Raw genomic sequence first — 22131 nt, 5'->3', positions numbered from 1 at the left:
GCGGCGCTGTGCTTGCATCGCAAGTGCCGCCTTACTCTCGTGGCCGCGCTCTCCCCTCTGTACGTCGTTCAGATCCTCTCCGCTTCTCCTGTGCTGTGCTGCTCTGCTCCTCCCATGTATTTCCTGCTGCAGGGTACAATGGGAAGGAGGTGACGTCTGGTCATTTGGCCGGCGCAGAACGTTGGAGGAAGAGGGGAAAGTGCGGTCACGAGGTTATGGGCGGCACTTGCTGATGACACAGCACCGCCCATAACCTCGTGCCTGCGCAAAACGTCACCAGCGGTCACACGTGCATGCAGTGCACAGTCCCGCTACAGTCGCACAGCGCATGCGCGGGACCTCGGGCGCCCAGGGGCGGCGTCCTGTGGTTTGAAATTCAACGTTCGGGGGCGGCGTAAATCGGCAGCAGGACAGTAACGGACCCCAGAGAGCCCGCCCCCATGGATGATTTACGAAATCTACATACGAAAGGATACAACTTTATAAAGTGTTTATTTTGGTATAAAAGGGGCCAGAAAAACTAGAGGAACCTTGCTAGAATGCAGCCCAGGAGCTGCAGAGGGGGAAACTTTTAGGTTTATAGCTAAATTTCTGATGACAGGTTCCCTTTAAATATAAGCAATATATGTGGGAGTCGGTGCAAGAGAAATTGAGGCATCGGAGTCGCAGGTTTGGCTTACCGACTCCACAGCCCTGGTTTTCCCCTCTTCTCCCCCCCCCCCCCCCTCCCCCCCCCCTTGTCTTTGTTCCCCACCCCCACCCCCTCTTGCATTCTTTCTGCTCTTCTTCCCTCCCCCCCCCCCCCCTACTCGTGCTCTTTCCACCCTCCCATTTTCTCCCCTTCCCCCGCTTTTCTCTCCAGGTCTGTAGATCTTCGGGATGCTGCATCTGAGGTGTGGATTGTTGGCGGTGGCTGGGGGCAGCCGGCTCGTGGCCGGCAGGATCAGGTACTGCATCACTACCTCTCGTTAGTAGATTCATTCATCCCTTGGTTTCCTGACTTTCTTACCGTTTCAGGTCCGATGAGCCATTTTTCGTATTTGATTTTGGATCTCTGGAGCGGAGGCCACCAGGGTGAGTGGCAGCGGTGGCCCTGTGCCCCGATCCTTGTGGCCTACGGTGGCCCTGTGCCCCGATCCTTGTGGCCTACGGTGGCCCTGTGCCCCGATCCTTGTGGCCTACGGTGGCCCTGTGCCCCGATCCTTGTGGCCTACGGTGGCCCTGTGCCCCGATCCTTGTGGCCTACGGTGGCCCTGTGCCCTGCTGGGTTGTGATGCGCTGTGTGTGTGTTGCTCCCAGCAGGCAGGACCCCTCGGACCAGGAGAAGATCTTGGCCGCCGCCTTCTCGTCTTCTGGGGAGTATTTTGCTCTCACTGATGAGAATAAAAGACTTGTCCTGTTCAAGACGTCTCCGAGCTGGGAGAAGATCAGTGTCCGGTAAGAAGTCTCTGAGTGGGGATGGTGGATTCGGGCATCCTGTGGGAGGGGTTTGGGCTGTGTGAGTGGAGGGGGGGTCCCTGTGGCAAGGATATTTGGGCCGTGTGGGAGGGAATTGGATGGGGGGGGCCTCTGTCGGAAGGGTCTGGGCTGTGTGTGGAGTTGGTGGCCCACTGTGGGATGGATTTGGGCCGTGTGGGAGGAACTGGGGGGCTCTGTGGGAAGGGCCTGGTCTGTGTGGGTGGAGGGGTCTCTGAGTGCCTCCGGATATGGCACCCCTGGATTTGGTGCAGGTGTTTTATGATGGCGGGGTGATAAGGAGAGCGCTCCTGCCGCTCTATATGCCGGCAGGGTCTCACGGCCTCTTCTGTTGTCCTCCTCCGCTCTGTGTAGGTGGCTGAGCCGCCGCTGCACCGCTCTCGCCTTCTCGCCTTGTGACAGCCGGGTCCTAGTGGCGGATAAGTCTGGAGACGTTTTCTCTTTCTCGGTGAAGGCGGCACAGGAGGACGGACGTCTGGAGCTTGGGCACCTCTCCATGTTACTGGACCTGGTAATCGGGGGGCTGTGCGGTCAGGGGGGCACTCACACTTCCGCTGCCTCCACTCACCTCTCTTCTGTAGGTGGCGGCTCTGGATGGACGACACATCATCACCTGTGACCGCGATGAGAAAATCCGAGTCAGCCTGTGGGGGGCGCCGCACGTCATCACCGCATTTTGCCTAGGACATACAGAGTGAGCTGTGACCCCCTTATAATGAGGGGGAAGGTCCTTGGGGAAACACTATACAGAGTGGGTACTGGGATGCCCGGTATTGGGAGGATCTTCTGGGGGAAGCCTTATGCAGGGTGGGTTCTGGGGTGCCCGGTATTGGGAGGGGCCTTTTTGAGATGCCTTATACAGGGTGGGTCATGGGGTGCCCGGTATTTGGAGGGGCTTCTGGGGGAAGCCTTATACAGAGCGGGTCCTGGGGTGCCCGGTATTGGGAGGGGCTTCTGGGGGAAGCCTTATACAGAGTGGGTCTTGGGGTGCCCGGTATTGGGAGGGGCCTCTGGGGGAAGCCTTATACAGAGTGGGTCCTGGGGTGCCCGATATTGGGAGGGGCCTCTGGGAGAAGCCTTATACAGAGTGGGTCCTGGGGTGCCCGGTATTGGGAGGGGCCTCTGGGGGAAGTCTTATACAGGGAAGGTCCTGGGGTGCCCGGTATTGGGAGGGGCCTCTGGGAGACTCATCAAAGGGGTGAGTTCTGTTGCAATTTGTCAAACCAGGTGACCGGTGACTTTGTGGGTCAGTAATGGTTCGGCGCTCATGTGTCTTATGTTCCAGGTTTGTGTCACAGCTGGTGCTGCCTGCAGGTCGCGAGAAGCTGCTGCTGTCCGGATCAGGAGTAAGTGACACCTGTGTGCTCGCCGGCCCCACTTGTCTGCCCATCTGGTATTTCCCGCCTGCTCGCCGGCCCCACTCATCTGCCCATCCGGTATTTCCCGCCTGCTCGCCGGCCCCTCTTGTCTGCCCATTTGGTATTTCCCGTCTGCTCTCCGACCCCTTATGTCTGCCCATCCGGTATTTCCCGCCTTCTCGCCGGCCCCTTCTGTCTGCCCATCCGGTATTTCCCGCCTGCTCTCCGACCCCTTATGTCTGCCCATCCGGTATTTCCCGTCTGCTCGCCGGCCCCTCCTGTCTGCCCATCCGGTATTTCCCGCCTGCTTGCCGGCCCCCCTCGTCTGCCCATCCGGTATTTCCCGCCTGCTTGCCGGCCCCCCTCGTCTGCCCATCCGGTATTTCCCGTCTGCTCGCCGGCCCCTCTTGTCTGCCCATCCGGTATTTCCCGTCTGCTCGCCGGCCCCTCTTGTCTGCCCATCCGGTATTTCCCGTCTGCTCGCCGGCCCCTCTTGTCTGCCCATTTGGTATTTCCCGTCTGCTCGCCGGCCCCCCTCGTCTGCCCATCCGGTATTTCCCGCCTGCTTGCCGGCCCCTCCTGTCTGCCCATCCGGTATTTCCCGCCTGCTCGCCGGCCCCTCTTGTCTGCCCATTTGGTATTTCCCGTCTGCTCGCCGGCCCCTCCTGTCTGCCCATCAGTAATCTCTTCTCTTCTAGGATGGGACGCTGCGTCTCTGGAGATATGAGACTGGACAAGAGCTGCAGAATTGCAGGATCAGCAGCATCCCGAGGCCTGAAAATGATCAAGAGGACAAGGTGGGACCCATACCACCAAGCCTGGTGTGTGCCGTGGGCCCATCTGCTTAGTTGGTTACAGATCCCACTTTTCGTGTCGTGTGTGAGGTGGATCCTCAGGTGGCGATGGGGGCGTTTGAAGATGGGATTTTCCTTTCTAGTTATTTGGATGATCTCGTTTCTTTCAGGGATTTGCTGTTTTCAGGATTCGTTGCTGTCCCAGAGGAGAAAAAGTGGCCGTACTGTGTGATGGGTGAGGAGGCTTAGGAATGGGGAAGGGTGTGATCTTTGACTTCTGATGGTGGTGTTGTGTGGGCTGGGTATGACCCGATGACTCGTGGCAGTGGCGTGTGGGCTGGATATGCCTGGGTGACTCGTGGCGGTGGTGTGTGGGCTGGGTATGCCCGGGTGACTCGTGCAAGTGGCGTGTGGGCTGGGTATGCCCGGATGACTCATGGTAGTGTCGTTTGGCTGGGTATGTCCGGATGACTCGTGGCGGTGTTGTGTGGGCTGGGTATGCCCGGGTGACTTGTGGCGGCGTCGTGTGGGCTGGGTTTGCCCGGGTGACTCGTGGCGGCGTCGTGTGGGCTGGGTTTGCCCGGGTGACTCGTGGCGGCGTCGTGTGGGCTGGGTATGCCCGGGTGACTCGTGGCGGCGTCGTGTGGGCTGGGTATGCCCGGGTGACTCGTGGCGGCGTCATGTGGGCTGGGTATGCCCGGGTGACTTGTGGCGGTGTCGTGTGGCTGGGTATGCCCGGGTGACTCGTGGCGGTGTCGTGTGGCTGGGTATGCCCGGGTGACTCGTGGCGACGTTGTGTGGGCTGGGTATGCCCGGGTGACTCGTAGTGGTGTCGTGTGGGCTGGGTATGCCTGGGTGACTCGTGGTGGTGTTGTGTGGGCTGGGTATGCCCGGGTGACTCGTGGTGGTGTCGTGTGGGCTGGGTATGCCCGGGTGACTATTGATGGAGGTCTGGGGTGGAGTGCGGTGCTTGTGCGGTGTATATTGGTGACACTCTTCTGTTTTCTAGGGTTCATGGGATCTATCTGCTCTCAATCTCGGACAGTCCACGCCTTTTCCAACCACTGTATGTCGCACTTCCATATGTTCCTGTGGATGTGGATTTTGAGGACTCGACCTCCCTCTGGGTGTTCTCTGCCATTAAAGAAAACCCTATAGAGCTTCTCCAATATCGAGAGCAGAGATGGCAGGTCAGAGGTTACTGGGGTTGGGGGCTGGCAACGTGCCGAGTGGGGGGAGCGGATAATTAACTCTGTAGTGTGTTCTGGGGAGGGGGGTTAGAGCTCGCTCTGGACCCCGCTTTAGGCCTTGCCCTTGGCCTCGCTCCGCAGTAACTACTTGGGGGAGCTCCCTGTATATAGAGATACATGATAAAATCCTGTCTGCAGTCACCACTAGGGGGAGCTCCCTGTATAAAGAGATACATGATAAAATCCTGTCTGCAGTCACCACTAGGGGGAGCTCCCTGTATACAGAGATACATGATAAGATCCTGTCTGCAGTCACCACTAGGGGGAGCTCCCTGTATACAGAGATACATGATAAGATCCTGTCTGCAGTCACCACTAGGGGGAGCTCCCTGTATATAGAGATACATGATAAAATCCTGTCTGCAGTCACCACTAGGGGGAGCTCCCTGTATAAAGAGATACATGATAAAATCCTGTCTGCAGTCACCACTAGGGGGAGCTCTCTATACAGAGATACATGATAAGTACTGTCTGCAGCCACCACTAGGAGGAGCTCCCTGTATAAAGAGATACATGATAAAATCCTGTCTGCAGTCACCACTAGGGGGAGCTCTCTATACAGAGATACAAAAGATCCTGTCTGCAGCCACCACTAGGGGGAGCTCCCTGTATACAGAGATACATAAGATTTTATCTGCTGGCACCACTAGAGCTTCCTTTATTTAGAGATACAATATCTCAAAAAAGTGAGTACACCCATTATGTTTGTAAATATGTCGTTATATCTTTTCATGGGACAACACTGAAGATATAACCCTTTGATTTCACAAAAGTGAGTACACCCCCAAGTGAAATTGGCCACATTTTGTTCTTGGTGTGAATATTTTGTGTGACCACTATTAATTCCAGGTCGGCCTACCGCTCTTGGTCCTGGAAGTCACTAGATCTTCACGGGAGCCACTGGATCCTCTTCATCCTCCAGTTGGACCCCCCACCCCTGTAACCTCTGCAGTGTGCAGTGTATGGTCTGAGCACTGACCCTGCCCCCTGTCTACGAGCGGCGCCCTGCCCCTGCCTCCTGTCTACGAGCGGCGCCCTGCCCCTGCCTCCTGTCTACGAGCGGCGCCCTGCCCCTGCCTCCTGTCTACGAGCGGCGCCCTGCCCCTGCCTCCTGTCTACGAGCGGCGCCCTGCCCCTGCCTCCTGTCTACGAGCGGCGCCCTGCCCCTGCCTCCTGTCTACGAGCGGCGCCCTGCCCCTGCCTCCTGTCTACGAGCGGCGCCCTGCCCCTGCCTCCTGTCTACGAGCGGCGCCCTGCCCCTGCCTCCTGTCTACGAGCGGCGCCCTGCCCCTGCCTCCTGTCTACGAGCGGCGCCCTGCCCCTGCCTCCTGTCTACGAGCTGCGCCCTGCCCCTGCCTCCTGTCTACGAGCTGCGCCCTGCCCCTGCCTCCTGTCTACGAGCGGCGCCCTGCCCCTGCCTCCTGTCTACGAGCGGCGCCCTGCCTCCTGTCTACATGGGCGCCCTGCCTCCTGTCTACGAGGGGCGCCCTGCCTCCTGTCTACGAGCGGCGCCCTGCCCCTGCCTCCTGTCTACGAGCGGCGCCCTGCCTCCTGTCTACGAGCGGCGCCCTGCCTCCTGTCTACGTGGGCGCCCTGCCTCCTGTCTACGAGCGGCGCCCTGCCCCTGCCTCCTGTCTACGAGCGGCGCCCTGCCCCTGCCTCCTGTCTACGAGCGGCGCCCTGCCCCTGCCTCCTGTCTACGAGCGGCGCCCTGCCCCCTGCCTCCTGTCTACGAGCGGCGCCCTGCCCCTGCCTCCTGTCTACGAGCGGCGCCCTGCCCCTGCCTCCTGTGTACGAGCGGCGCCCTGCCCCTGCCTCCTGTCTACGGGCGGCGCCCTGCCCCTGCCTCCTGTCTACGGGCGGCGCCCTGCCCCTGCCTCCTGTCTACGGGCGGCGCCCTGCCCCTGCCTCCTGTCTACGGGCGGCGCCCTGCCCCTGCCTCCTGTCTACGGGCGGCGCCCTGCCTCCTGTCTACGGGCGGCGCCCTGCCTCCTGTCTACGGGCGGCGCCCTGCCTCCTGTCTACGGGCGGCGCCCTGCCTCCTGTCTACGGGCGGCGCCCTGCCTCCTGTCTACGGGCGGCGCCCTGCCTCCTGTCTACGGGCGGCGCCCTGCCTCCTGTCTACGGGCGGCGCCCTGCCTCCTGTCTACGGGCGGCGCCCTGCCTCCTGTCTACGGGCGGCGCCCTGCCTCCTGTCTACGGGCGGCGCCCTGCCTCCTGTCTACGGGCGGCGCCCTGCCTCCTGTCTACGGGCGGCGCCCTGCCTCCTGTCTACGGGCGGCGCCCTGCCTCCTGTCTACGGGCGGCGCCCTGCCTCCTGTCTACGGGCGGCGCCCTGCCTCCTGTCTACGGGCGGCGCCCTGCCTCCTGTCTACGGGCGGCGCCCTGCCCCTGCCTCCTGTCTACGGGCGGCGCCCTGCCCCTGCCTCCTGTCTACGGGCGGCGCCCTGCCCCTGCCTCCTGTCTACGGGCGGCGCGCTGACGCTGCACCTTGTATCACAATGACACCCATCTCCCCTGATGAAGCTACAATAGCGACACGCGTCGGGCCAGGTTCTTCTCTTCCCCTGATCAGATAAGGAATCACCATAGTAGGAATTTTCGATGTATGGAGCCGTGCTCTCGCTGTATGGAGCCGTGCTCTCGCTGTATGGAGCCATGCTTTCGGCTCTCGCTGTATGGAGCCGTGCTCTCGCTGTATGGAGCCGTGCTCTCGCTGTATGGAGCCGTGCTCTCGCTGTATGGAGCCGTGCTCTCGCTGTATGGAGCCGTGCTCTCGCTGTATGGAGCCGTGCTCTCGCTGTATGGAGCCGTGCTCTCGGCTCTCGCTGTATGGAGCCGTGCTCTCGGCTCTCGCTGTATGGAGCCGTGCTCTCGGCTCTCGCTGTATGGAGCCGTGCTCTCGCTGTATGAAGCCGTGCTCTCTGCTCTCGCTGTATGGAGCCGTGCTCTCGCTGTATGGAGCCATGCTCTCTGCTCTCGCTGTATGGAGCCGTGCTCTCGCTGTATGGAGCCGTGCTCTCGGCTCTCGCTGTATGGAGCCGTGCTCTCGCTGTGTGGAGCCGTGCTCTCGCTGTGTGGAGCCGTGCTCTCGGCTCTCGCTGTGTGGAGCCGTGCTCTCGGCTCTCGCTGTGTGGAGCCGTGCTCTCGGCTCTCGCTGTGTGGAGCCGTGCTCTCGGCTCTCGCTGTGTGGAGCCGTGCTCTCGGCTCTCGCTGTGTGGAGCCGTGCTCTCGGCTCTCGCTGTGTGGAGCCGTGCTCTCGGCTCTCGCTGTGTGGAGCCGTGCTCTCGGCTCTCGCTGTGTGGAGCCGTGCTCTCGGCTCTCGCTGTGTGGAGCCGTGCTCTCGGCTCTCGCTGTGTGGAGCCGTGCTCTCGGCTCTCGCTGTGTGGAGCCGTGCTCTCGGCTCTCGCTGTGTGGAGCCGTGCTCTCGGCTCTCGCTGTGTGGAGCCGTGCTCTCGGCTCTCGCTGTGTGGAGCCGTGCTCTCGGCTCTCGCTGTGTGGAGCCGTGCTCTCGGCTCTCGCTGTGTGGAGCCGTGCTCTCGGCTCTCGCTGTGTGGAGCCGTGCTCTCGGCTCTCGCTGTGTGGAGCCGTGCTCTCGGCTCTCGCTGTGTGGAGCCGTGCTCTCGGCTCTCGCTGTGTGGAGCCGTGCTCTCGGCTCTCGCTGTGTGGAGCCGTGCTCTCGGCTCTCGCTGTGTGGAGCCGTGCTCTCGGCTCTCGCTGTGTGGAGCCGTGCTCTCGGCTCTCGCTGTGTGGAGCCGTGCTCTCGGCTCTCGCTGTGTGGAGCCGTGCTCTCGGCTCTCGCTGTGTGGAGCCGTGCTCTCGGCTCTCGCTGTGTGGAGCCGTGCTCTCGGCTCTCGCTGTGTGGAGCCGTGCTCTCGGCTCTCGCTGTGTGGAGCCGTGCTCTCGGCTCTCGCTGTGTGGAGCCGTGCTCTCGGCTCTCGCTGTGTGGAGCCGTGCTCTCGGCTCTCGCTGTGTGGAGCCGTGCTCTCGGCTCTCGCTGTGTGGAGCCGTGCTCTCGGCTCTCGCTGTGTGGAGCCGTGCTCTCGGCTCTCGCTGTGTGGAGCCGTGCTCTCGGCTCTCGCTGTGTGGAGCCGTGCTCTCGGCTCTCGCTGTGTGGAGCCGTGCTCTCGGCTCTCGCTGTGTGGAGCCGTGCTCTCGGCTCTCGCTGTGTGGAGCCGTGCTCTCGGCTCTCGCTGTGTGGAGCCGTGCTCTCGGCTCTCGCTGTGTGGAGCCGTGCTCTCGGCTCTCGCTGTGTGGAGCCGTGCTCTCGGCTCTCGCTGTGTGGAGCCGTGCTCTCGGCTCTCGCTGTGTGGAGCCGTGCTCTCGGCTCTCGCTGTGTGGAGCCGTGCTCTCGGCTCTCGCTGTGTGGAGCCGTGCTCTCGGCTCTCGCTGTGTGGAGCCGTGCTCTCGGCTCTCGCTGTGTGGAGCCGTGCTCTCGGCTCTCGCTGTGTGGAGCCGTGCTCTCGGCTCTCGCTGTGTGGAGCCGTGCTCTCGGCTCTCGCTGTGTGGAGCCGTGCTCTCGGCTCTCGCTGTGTGGAGCCGTGCTCTCGGCTCTCGCTGTGTGGAGCCGTGCTCTCGGCTCTCGCTGTGTGGAGCCGTGCTCTCGGCTCTCGCTGTGTGGAGCCGTGCTCTCGGCTCTCGCTGTGTGGAGCCGTGCTCTCGGCTCTCGCTGTGTGGAGCCGTGCTCTCGGCTCTCGCTGTGTGGAGCCGTGCTCTCGGCTCTCGCTGTGTGGAGCCGTGCTCTCGGCTCTCGCTGTGTGGAGCCGTGCTCTCGGCTCTCGCTGTGTGGAGCCGTGCTCTCGGCTCTCGCTGTGTGGAGCCGTGCTCTCGGCTCTCGCTGTGTGGAGCCGTGCTCTCGGCTCTCGCTGTGTGGAGCCGTGCTCTCGCTGTTTTCACTGTTCGGTCTCCAGGTTGTTTAGGAATAGATTGATTGCTTCACCCTGAGCTTCTAGAAAGAGTTCTACTTTTTGTTCTTTATATCAATTGTTATAATGCTGTGGCTATTGATGGTGATTCTAATACAATATTTGCCATCCTTTGGAAGAGTTTGTCCTAGATTGGGTCTCATTTATTAATTTCTTGGTGTTTTTTAATATGTCTGCACTTTGTTGTACTCTGTATGTAATGTTATTTTTGGAGTGCATGCCTTTTGGTGCAGCGCTTTCCTCTCTTTGTACATGGTTGGTTTTACTTGACATGTCCACCCCCCTTCCCTTTAATTTGTGATAGAATTTCTCGCTGTGCATGCTAAGCTGCTTCTCACAGCGCTGTCCCAGGAAGAGAGAGACCATATTTACAGACGTGTGAGGGGTGTACTGACTTTCATTCTAAGCTGCTTCTCACAGCGCTGTCCCAGGAAGAGATAGAAGACAATATTTACAGACGTGTGAGGGGTGTACTGACTTTCATTCTAAGCTGCTTCTCACAGCGCTGTCCCAGGAAGAGAGAGACCATATTTACAGACGTGTGAGGGGTGTACTGACTTTCATTCTAAGCTGCTTCTCACAGCGCTGTCCCAGGAAGAGATAGAAGACAATATTTACAGACGTGTGAGGGGTGTACTGACTTTCATTCTAAGCTGCTTCTCACAGCGCTGTCCCAGGAAGAGAGAGACCATATTTACAGACGTGTGAGGGGTGTACTGACTTTCATTCTAAGCTGCTTCTCACAGCGCTGTCCCAGGAAGAGATAGAAGACAATATTTACAGACGTGTGAGGGGTGTACTGACTTTTGTGATACTGTGCATATGGTGCAGGTGCTGGAGTGAGGTTTCTGGCATACAGAATGCCACCTCTGGTAATCAGTCAGGTTGTGGAGTCTCCGCTCTTCCCAGCTCTGCTCTTTTTGTTGGAGCTCGGAGAACTTGGCGTGAACTCTTAAAAGCTTTGATGAATCAGATCTGTGAAGTGAGCGCAGCCATGACTGAGCCGTCCTGTGTGTTCTGTGCAGCCGGTGCCGAGAGACGACCGCATGAAGGAACTGTCAGAGGTCATCAGAGGGAGCTGGGAGCAGATGGAAGGTAAGGAACCTATGACATCAGAGGCGGCTCTGCCTGCCCGAGTGCCCCGGGGCCCCGCTGTGGCTGCCCGAGTGCCCCGGGGGCCCGCTGTGGCTGCCTGGGGGCCCGCTGTGGCTGGCCGAGGGCCCCGGGGGCCCGCTGTGGCTGGCCGAGGGCCCCGGGGGCCCGCTGTGGCTGGCCGAGGGCCCCGGGGGCCCGCTGTGGCTGGCCGAGGGCCCCGGGGGCCCGCTGTGGCTGGCCGAGGGCCCCGGGGCTTCTGTCCATGTCTCACGGCTGGTATAATATATTGCAATGCTTGGACGTGGCGATACATTATACCGGAGATCTGACTAATAAACGTTAATGTGCCACAAAGTAAGAAAAAAAAATAGTAAAAATACTTTTTTTTTTAAAAAAAGGAAAATATTAGAGTAATAAATAGATATATTAATGTAAAGGGCGATATTCAGCCCGTCCCATATCTGCAACCACCGCCGCACTGTGCACCGCGCTAAATCAAACCTCCCTGCATTGCTGAATGTTCTTGATTCTAGTAAATGTATTCACCAAATGGGCAGTGACATATAGGACTATAGCACCCAACAGTATATAGGACTATAGCACCAGACTGTATATAGGACTACAGCACCAGACCGTATATAGGACTATAGCACCCAACAGTATATAGTACTATAGCACCAGACTGTATATAGGACTACAGCACCAGACCGTATATAGGACTATAGCACCCAACAGTATATAGGACTATAGCACCAGACCTTATATAGGACTATCGCACCCAACAGTATATAGGACTATAGCACCAGACCGTATATAGTACTATAGCACCAGACCTTATATAGGACTATAGCACCCAACACCGTATATAGGACTATAGCACCCAACAGTATATAGGACTATAGCACCAGACCTTATATAGGACTATAGCACCCAACACCGTATATAGGACTATAGCACCCAACAGTATATAGGACTATAGCACCAGACCTTATATAGGACTATCGCACCCAACAGTATATAGGACTATAGCACCAGACCGTATATAGGACTATAGCACCAGACCTTATATAGGACTATAGCACCCAACCGTATATAGGACTATAGCACCCAACAGTATATAGGACTATAGCACCAGACCGTATATAGGACTATAGCACCCAACAGTATATAGGACTATAGCACCAGACCGTATATAGGACTATAGCACCAGACCTTATATAGGACTATAGCACCAGACCTTATATAGGACTATAGCACCCAACTGTATATAGGACTATAGCACCCAACAGTATATAGGACTATAGCACCCGACAGTATATAGGACTATAGCACCCGACAGTATATAGGACTATAGCACCAGACAGTATATAGGACTATAGCACCCAACAGTATATAGGACTATAGCACCCAACACCGTATATAGGACTATAGCACCCAACCGTATATAGGACTATAGCACACAACAGTATATAGGACTATAGCACCAGACCGTATATAGGACTATAGCACCAAATGGTATATAGAACTATAGCACCAAACTGTATATACACTACAGATCTGATGAAAATCAGCACAAATGCCAATCCACATTTTAATAAAAGATGTTTTTATTGAATATAATGTTAACCGTGAAGGGGGGAAGTGGCCGGTTTATTTCCCGCTTTTCACTACGCATGCGCCCCATAGTGATAGTTCGCCATTTCACTAGTTGTTGTACATATACCATTTAAATATATTGCGGTTATTGCAATTTAATACAGATAATGATTGTTATTGATGAAAGTCCGTGCGGTGGGGGGTGTGTGCATGCGCTGATGGCGTTGCATTAGTTGCGATGGTGGGAGTGCGTTCCACCGTCCGGACGAGAAACATGTTCTTGGGTCACTTCCGGTGCGTCTTGTCTATGTTATACATGGGCGACGATAGTTAATCGTACACAGCCGGAGTTATGTTGGCAATCCTGACCCCTATAGACATATTTTTACCAGCCATATGTCCACACGCCTCCTGAGGAAACGGGAGTGAAACGAGCGTCGAGGCGCACGGTTTTCAACCCTTGAACACTGAACGTCATCCACCCACATGGTTAGTATTCCTACTTTTGCTGCACGGCACTCGCATGATCCCAGTCCATGAATGGATAGCACGAAGAGGGGACATGTATTGGGTTACTGTATTGGGCGAACATTATCGCTACGGCAGCGTCACACGCACTTACCTACTCGGCGACGTCGCTGTGACCGCCAAACTCTCCCTCCTTCAAGGGAGAGGTGCGTTCAGCGTCACAACGACGTCACTAATCGGCCGGCCAATAGAAGCGGAGATGAGCGGGACATAACATCCCGCCCACCTCCTTCCTTCCGCATTGTCGGTGGAGGGAGGTAAGGAGATGTTTGTCGCTCCTGCGGGTTTACACACAGCGATGTGTGGAGCTGCAGGAACGAGGAACAACATCGTACCTGCGGTCGACCCGACATTATGAAAATGAACGACACTACACAGATCAACGATTTTCGACGCTTTTGCGATCGTTTATCGGCGCATCTAGGATTTACACGCTGCGATGTTGTTACCGGCGCCGGATGTGCGTCACTAACGACATGAACCCGATGATATTTTGGAAGCGATGTCGCAACGTGTATAGCCCCCCTTAGAGTCCTATGCCTTTAAACAATATGGGACCACCCGTGTGATGATGTCATGTCTTTGGAAGCTTCTGATAGGTTTATCGGCAACATCTGAGTTAGAGACACACCTGTGGATGTATTGTAATGCACACCTGATACACATGGCTTCTTTATGTAGCATCATGAGAAAGTCAAAAGAAATCAGCCAAGATCTCAGGAAGAGCATTGTGGACTTGGGTGCAATTTCCAGATACCTGAAGGAGCCTCGTTCATCTGTACAAACAATGATATGCAAGTACAAACAAGATGGGAATGTCCAGCCATCGTACCGCTCAGGAAGGAGGCAGGTTCTGTGCACCAGAGATGAATGTGCTTTGGTCAGACATGTGCAGATCAACCCAAGAACAAAAGCAAAAGACCTTGTGAAGATGCTGGCGGAAGCTGGTAAGATTGTGTCATTATCCACAGTGAAACGAGTCCTGTATCAACATGGGCTGAAAGGCCGCTCTGCCAGGAAGAGGCCATTACTCCAAAAGAAACAGGAAAAAGCCAGATTAATGTTTGTAAATGCACACAGGAACAAAGAACTTAATTTCTGGAGTCGTCCTGTGGTCTGATGAAACTAAACTTGAATTGTTTGGCCATAATGACCATCGTTACGTTTGCAGGAAAAGAGTGAAGCTTTGAAGCCTAAGACCATCATCCCAACTGTGACACACGGGGGGCAGCATCATGTTGTGGGGTTGTTTTGCTGCAGGAGAGACTGGTGCATTTCACGAAATAGCTGGCATCATGAGGAAAGAAGATTATGTGGCCATACTGAAGAACATATCAAGACATCAACCAGGAACTTACAGCTTGGGTGGAAATGGGTCTTCCAAATGGACAATGACCCGAAGCTACTGCCAAACTGGTCACACAGGGGCTTAAGGAGAACAAAGTCAATGTTTTGGAGTGGCCATCACAAAGCCCTGATCTCAATCCTATGGGAAATGTATGGGCAAAGCTGAAAAGACCGGAGCGAGCGGCGACCTCCAAACATGGCTCAGCTACACCAGATCTGTCAGGAGTCGGCCCAAATTCCACCAACTATTGTGAGAAGCTTCTGGAAGGATCCAAAACATTCCCCCAAGTCACACAGTGTAAGGGCGATGCCACCAAATACTAATGAGATGGAGGGATCGTCACTGTGCAGAAAGGAAGAAAAATGCCTGAAAACATTCTCTCATTATTCTGGAGAGCGGAGGGAAAAACCTGCAGATGTGTCTGTATAGAGCGGAGGGAAAAACCTGCAGATGTGTCTGTATAGAGAGCAGAGGGAGAAACCTTCAGATGTGTCTTATAGAGAGTGGAAGCTAAGGGTTTCAACTGTAATTTGTATATTGAGGTGTTCTCAGTCATTATATAGAAGGAGGTGGAGGTGAGCTGCGACATCACATTGTGAGTGGTGGATCCTGTGTTATTAGGTGTATATATGTGGTGTTTGTCATTGTACAGGAGGAGGAGGTGAGCTGTGATAGGACAGGATCCACCATTCACAATAGGTGGTATCACAGCTGACCTTCTCCTCCTGTACAATGACGCATAACACCTATATACAGTAAATAACACAGGATTCACCATTCACAATGTGATGTCACATCTCACCTGCACCTCCTTCTGTATACTGACTGAGAGCACCGCAATAAAGAGCTGATAACAGGATCCACCATTCACAATAGGTGATATAATAGCTCACCTCCTCCCCCTCCTGTACAATAACTAATAACTTGCATATAAAGAGCTGATACAACCTATTGTGAATGGAGGATCCTGTGTTATCAGCTCTTTTTATATGTAAGTTATTAGTTATTGTACAGGAGGGGGAGGAGGTGAGCTGTGATATCACGTATTGTGAATGGTGGATCCTGTGTTATCAGTCAGCCCCTCTCTCCTCCCCTCTCCCATGTACAGTTCACATTCTCCATCCATCACTGAACCACCTGCTTTCTCCATCTTCTCCTTGTACCCCTGAAGAAGCTGCCCCTACACCCACAACACGCTGGCACAGATGATGGGACCTCTAGCTCATGCTTCAAGTGTGTGGTCTCCAGTGGTGGTCCAGGTGCTGAATGTCTGTGGAGAAGACCAAAGGTTTCCTCCGTCTAAGTTTATGCTTAAAGTATATAACCCTGCCCCTCACCTCTTTAGACCAGGATCTTGGCCGCCCTCCCCACCGCACTATCCAACAGTCCTAAACATCTTTGACTGTCGTCATGCCCTCTGTGGTGCTGAAGTGTCGGCACTTCATTCCAAACAGGAAATGTCTCCCAATATCATGGATCCTCATTCCCAAGCGCACCCCCCCATTTCCCCCACACACACTTTACCAAGCCCACTTTAAAACTCTGAACCGGTCAGAAAAGAGGAGGTTACGAGGCTCCTCACTTCTCGCCCTACAACTTGTACCAATGACCCTCTCATCTCCTAAAGTCCCTCTCCATGGTTGTCACTACCCGCCTAAGTACAATATTTACCGCTCTGTATTCTGGAATCTTTCCCTCCTTCTCCAAACACGCCATCATAAACCCATTACTAAAAAGTCCCAGGAACAGAACTGGGCCTGAAACTACAGGCCAGTCTCTAACCTCCCCTCATTTTCCTGCTCTTTTGGGTCTCCTTCGTCCTCTCTGCCTGCTCCTTCACTGTATTATTTGCCAGCTCTTCTTCCCCTCCTCTTCCTCTTGGTGTTACTCTGGACTCAGTCTAGGTCCCCTCCTCTTACTCTCAGGTTTCCTTATAGTTCAGTCCTAGGTCTCCTTATCTTACTTACAGACAATAAGAAAAGGACAGGAGCATTCATAGGCTAGTCCTAAAAATAACAACTTTATTTGATTTATATAAATTAAAAAAAAAAAATTCAATTTTTCACAAGAAAATGTGAATACAAAACAATAAGGTGCTAGATGTTAATAAGGATGAGAAAACCCACATGCTGATGAGGGACAAGGAAAGACACCACATGAACCAGAGGGGAAGTCTGATAGAATTCTAAACCGTTTCTAAACATCTATATTGTTTTGCGAAACGCGCGTTGGAGGGTCTCTTTATGTTGGTGTGGGACTATTGAACGACCACAGGTTGATCCATGGGTAAGTCTTTGGGCTGTCAGCCGTCGTGATATACTTGGCGATGTACTAACGTTATAATGTGGTGTCTTTTCTTGTCTCTCATCAGCATGTGGGTTTTCTCATCCTTATTATCATCTAGCACCTTATTGTATTGTATTCACATTTTCTTGTGAAAAATTGAATTTTTAATATTTTTTATATAATCAAAGTTATTTTTATGATTAGCCTATGAATACTCCTGTCCTTGTCTTATTGTCTCTAAGTCTATTTTAAAGTGGCATATAATATCATAAGAGATGTGCACTGGTCAATTATTTAAATGTCGCCTTCTCTTACTGTCTGGGTTCCTCATAGTTCAGCCCTAGGTTCCCTAATCTTCCTGTCAGGGTTCCTCATAGTTCAGTCCTAGGTTCCCTCTGTTTCCTGTCTGGGTTCCTCAGGGTTCAGTCCTAGGCCTCCTCCTCTTACTGTCGGGGTTGCTCATAGTTCAGTCCTAGGTCCCCTCTGTTTACTGTCTGGGTTCCTCAGGGTTCAGTCCTAGGCCGCCTCCTCTTACTGTCAGGGTTCCTCATAGTTCAGACTAGGTTTCCTCCGCTTACTGTCAGGGTTCCTCAGGGTTCAGTCCTAGGCCCCCTCGTACTGTTGGGGTTCCTCATAGTTCAGTCCTAGGTCCCCTCCTCTTACTGTCGGGGTTCCTCATAGTTCTATCCTAGGTCCCCTCCGGTTACTGTCGGGATTCGTCAGGGTTCAGTCCTAGCTCCCCCTTCGCTTACTGTCAGGATTCAGTCCTTTCTCTTCCTCTTACTCGGGGTTCCTCAGGGTTCAGTCCTCTTCTCTCTATACACCTCTTCTGTCATCACCCCCCGCTTTACTACACAATACCAGGGATTATCTGTCCACTGTCTCTATCTAAACTTGAATCTGTCAAAAACTGAACTCATGTTTCCTCCCTTTGCTACTTTTCATAAAACCAAAATTACCATTTTCGTGTGTGGTTCTACCATTACTCCCCAGCAGAACGCTTGTGCTCATGGGGTTATATGTGACTCCGATCTCCCGTCACTCCCTACATTGGAGCGCTCGCTCATGTCACCTACACCGCATAAAAACCTCACTAGAATTCGACCTTTTCTTACCGTTGACTCTGCAAAAACTCTTACAGTCGCTCTCATTCATTCTCGTCTAGACTGTTGCAGCTCTCTACAAATAGGTATCCCTCTCTCTAGGCTGTCCCCTCCAATCCATCCTGAATGTAGCAGCCAGGGTCATATTTCTATTGAGTTGCGATACTGATGCCTCCACCCTGTGCCAGTCATTGCACTGATTGCCCATCCGCAATACAGTCCAATATAAACTTATCAGTCTGACCCACAAAGCGCTCCACACCCCTGCACTGCCCTACATTGGTGATCAACAGAGATAAGGAGGCTATCTGTCCTCTTCACAGTTCTGCACCGCACTACATCTCCTCCCTCATCCCTTCTACCACCCTACCAATCCTCTCCACAACCCTAAATCTCCTCCCTCATCCCTTTCTACCACCCTGCCCATCCTCTCCACAGTTCACTGCCCTACATGTCCTCCCTCATCCCTTCTACCACCCTGCCCATCCTCTCCACAGTTCACTGCCCTACATGTCCTCCCTCATCGCTTCTACCACCCTACCTTTCTTCTCCATAGCCCTACACATGCTCTCTGTTCTACTAATGACCTAAGACTAACATCCTTTGAATCTCACAGCTCCCGAGACGTTCTAGAGAGGGGAGTGGAACAGTTTTCTGCAATGCTCTACCCCAGACAATCCAAATAATTCCCAGTATCCAGAGTTTCAAACTTGCCCTAAAAACATTTCTTTAAAGGCCTGGCTTCTCACCTGTTCTGTCTTCCTTGCACGCGGTAGCGTTGTGCCTGGACTTGTACTGGTTGATGACCAGTTCATGCAGCGTTGTGTGAATCCCCTATTCTATTATACGGATGACTGGACCTGGACCTTACATGACAAGCCCTTTATTTTCACCGCTCGTGTCACCCCTATTTCCTCACCGTTTGTAGCTTGTGAGCAGGACCCTCTTTCCTTCTCGTTTATGTTGGACTATGTGTCTGTAAATTCTTATCTTGATTGTATAGGTTCCCTGTACATTGAGCGCTGTGGAACATGTTGGCGCCATAGAAATAACCCTCATTTATAATAATAATTTTAAGTGCTCTGACCGGGTGAAGAGAATTGGGAAGAGAGTAACTTAACCTTATAAATATAGAAATGGGGGATTGTGACAACAGGTTCCTGGTAGTAGACCATGGCCAGAAGTTCTGACCTGAACCTGCTCCTTGTCTCTGGGTGAGGGGCAGGTACTGTACTCATCTGGTGTTTTCCCCCACAGGATCGGTGGTACTAGAGAACAGATTCAGCGCTTTGTATAAAGCCGTGTTTGACAATATGGCCTCCTACCTGCAGAAGAAGGAAGCGCGAATTCAGACAGAGAAAAGAAAATTCTCCAATGGACAAGAAGGATCTACCGCAAAGATTCAGAAGGCGTGACGATAACCTTGGATATGGACTCTGTTCTGGTCACAGCAGATGGTCAGATGGAGCATTGTACTGCTGCCAAATGCATGAGAGCACAGATGTCAGAGGATTTGAAAAGGAGAGACCCTTCCCGCTGTGTCCTGGCGTGTGCTGACCCTCTCGTCATCCCCAGCTGTGTCATGGTGCTGACCGTGTCGTCATGGCGCTGACCCGCTCCTCGCCCCCGCTGTGTCGTCATGGCGCTGACCCTCTCCTCGCCCCCGCTGTGTCGTCATGGCGCTGACCCTCTCCTCGCCCCCGCTGTGTCGTCATGGCGCTGACCCTCTCCTCGCCCCCGCTGTGTCGTCATGGCGCTGACCCTCTCCTCGCCCCCGCTGTGTCGTCATGGCGCTGACCCTCTCCTCGCCCCCGCTGTGTCGTCATGGCGCGGACCCTCTCCTCGCCCCCGCTGTGTCGTCATGGCGCTGACCCTCTCCTCGCCCCCGCTGTGTCGTCATGGCGCTGACCCTCTCCTCGCCCCCGCTGTGTCGTCATGGCGCTGACCCTCTCCTCGCCCCCGCTGTGTCGTCATGGCGCTGACCCTCTCCTCGCCCCCGCTGTGTCGTCATGGCGCTGACCCTCTCCTCGACCCTGCTGTGTCGTCATGGCGCTGACCCTCTCCTCGACCCTGCTGTGTCGTCATGGCGCTGACCCTCTCCTCGACCCTGCTGTGTCGTCATGGCGCTGACCCTCTCCTCGACCCTGCTGTGTCGTCATGGCGCTGACCCTCTCCTCGACCCCGTTGTGTCGTCATGGCGCTGACCCTCTCCTCGACCCCGCTGTCTCTTTACTCTGACCCTCTTTTCGACCCCGCTGTCTCTTTACTCTGACCCTCTTTTCGACCCCGCTGTCTCTTTACTCTGACCCTCTTTTCGACCCCGCTGTCTCTTTTACTCTGACCCTCTTTTGGACCCCGCTGTCTCTTTTACTCTGACCCTCTTTTGGACCCCGCTGTCTCTTTTACTCTGACCCTCTTTTGGACCCCGCTGTCTCTTTTACTCTGACCCTCTTTTGGACCCCGCTGTCTCTTTTACTCTGACCCTCTTTTGGACCCCGCTGTCTCTTTTACTCTGACCCTCTTTTCGACCCCGCTGTCTCTTTACTCTGACCCTCTTTTCGACCCCGCTGTCTCTTTACTCTGACCCTCTTTTCGACCCCGCTGTCTCTTTACTCTGACCCTCTTTTCGACCCCGCTGTCTCTTTACTCTGACCCTCTTTTCGACCCCGCTGTCTCTTTACTCTGACCCTCTTTTCGACCCCGCTGTCTCTTTACTCTGACCCTCTTTTCGACCCCGCTGTCTCTTTTACTCTGACCCTCTTTTCGACCCCGCTGTCTCTTTTACTCTGACCCTCTTTTCGACCCCGCTGTCTCTTTTACTCTGACCCTCTTTTCGACCCCGCTGTCTCTTTTACTCTGACCCTCTTTTCGACCCCGCTGTCTCTTTTACTCTGACCCTCTTTTGGACCCCGCTGTCTCTTTTACTCTGACCCTCTTTTCGACCCCGCTGTCTCTTTTACTCTGACCCTCTTTTGGACCCCGCTGTCTCTTTTACTCTGACCCTCTTTTGGACCCCGCTGTCTCTTTTACTCTGACCCTCTTTTGGACCCCGCTGTCTCTTTTACTCTGACCCTCTTTTGGACCCCGCTGTCTCTTTTACTCTGACCCTCTTTTGGACCCCGCTGTCTCTTTTACTCTGACCCTCTTTTGGACCCCGCTGTCTCTTTTACTCTGACCCTCTTTTGGACCCCGCTGTCTCTTTTACTCTGACCCTCTTTTGGACCCCGCTGTCTCTTTTACTCTGACCCTCTTTTGGACCCCGCTGTCTCTTTTACTCTGACCCTCTTTTGGACCCCGCTGTCTCTTTTACTCTGACCCTCTTTTGGACCCCGCTGTCTCTTTTACTCTGACCCTCTTTTGGACCCCGCTGTCTCTTTTACTCTGACCCTCTTTTGGACCCCGCTGTCTCTTTTACTCTGACCCTCTTTTGGACCCCGCTGTCTCTTTTACTCTGACCCTCTTTTGGACCCCGCTGTCTCTTTTACTCTGACCCTCTTTTGGACCCCGCTGTCTCTTTTACTCTGACCCTCTTTTGGACCCCGCTGTCTCTTTTACTCTGACCCTCTTTTGGACCCCGCTGTCTCTTTTACTCTGACCCTCTTTTGGACCCCGCTGTCTCTTTTACTCTGACCCTCTTTTGGACCCCGCTGTCTCTTTTACTCTGACCCTCTTTTGGACCCCGCTGTCTCTTTTACTCTGACCCTCTTTTGGACCCCGCTGTCTCTTTTACTCTGACCCTCTTTTGGACCCCGCTGTCTCTTTTACTCTGACCCTCTTTTGGACCCCGCTGTCTCTTTTACTCTGACCCTCTTTTGGACCCCGCTGTCTCTTTTACTCTGACCCTCTTTTGGACCCCGCTGTCTCTTTTACTCTGACCCTCTTTTGGACCCCGCTGTCTCTTTTACTCTGACCCTCTTTTGGACCCCGCTGTCTCTTTTACTCTGACCCTCTTTTGGACCCCGCTGTCTCTTTTACTCTGACCCTCTTTTGGACCCCGCTGTCTCTTTTACTCTGACCCTCTTTTGGACCCCGCTGTCTCTTTTACTCTGACCCTCTTTTGGACCCCGCTGTCTCTTTTACTCTGACCCTCTTTTGGACCCCGCTGTCTCTTTTACTCTGACCCTCTTTTGGACCCCGCTGTCTCTTTTACTCTGACCCTCTTTTGGACCCCGCTGTCTCTTTTACTCTGACCCTCTTTTGGACCCCGCTGTCTCTTTTACTCTGACCCTCTTTTGGACCCCGCTGTCTCTTTTACTCTGACCCTCTTTTGGACCCCGCTGTCTCTTTTACTCTGACCCTCTTTTGGACCCCGCTGTCTCTTTTACTCTGACCCTCTTTTGGACCCCGCTGTCTCTTTTACTCTGACCCTCTT

General features: G+C 54.5%; 1 protein-coding gene across 3 annotated transcripts; it reads left to right on the top strand.

Annotated features, from left to right (window-relative positions):
- Positions 1-860: 860 nt before the first annotated feature.
- WDR4 (WDR4 tRNA N7-guanosine methyltransferase non-catalytic subunit) lies at positions 861-20146 on the top strand. 3 transcript variants are annotated; one of them, XM_075332729.1, is made up of 11 exons: positions 861-947; positions 1018-1074; positions 1303-1437; positions 1831-1987; positions 2058-2170; positions 2762-2822; positions 3533-3655; positions 3799-3863; positions 4638-4818; positions 10829-10898; positions 19017-20146. In XM_075332729.1, the coding sequence occupies exons 1-11, from the start codon at positions 880-882 to the stop codon at positions 19172-19174; spliced, it is 1188 nt and encodes a 395-aa protein (XP_075188844.1). In that variant the 5' UTR covers positions 861-879; the 3' UTR covers positions 19175-20146. The 3 variants fall into 3 exon arrangements, with proteins under 3 accessions (XP_075188844.1, XP_075188845.1, XP_075188843.1); XM_075332730.1 differs by having other exon boundaries at positions 1300-1437; positions 3533-3631; XM_075332728.1 differs by having other exon boundaries at positions 1300-1437.
- Positions 20147-22131: the final 1985 nt, after the last annotated feature.

The sequence above is a fragment of the Anomaloglossus baeobatrachus genome, chromosome 2 (assembly GCF_048569485.1).
Source record: "Anomaloglossus baeobatrachus isolate aAnoBae1 chromosome 2, aAnoBae1.hap1, whole genome shotgun sequence".
NCBI classification, from domain to species: domain Eukaryota; kingdom Metazoa; phylum Chordata; class Amphibia; order Anura; family Aromobatidae; genus Anomaloglossus; species Anomaloglossus baeobatrachus.
The sequence above is the reverse complement of the archived record's forward strand: the minus strand, read 5'-3'. Positions and strand labels throughout refer to the sequence as shown.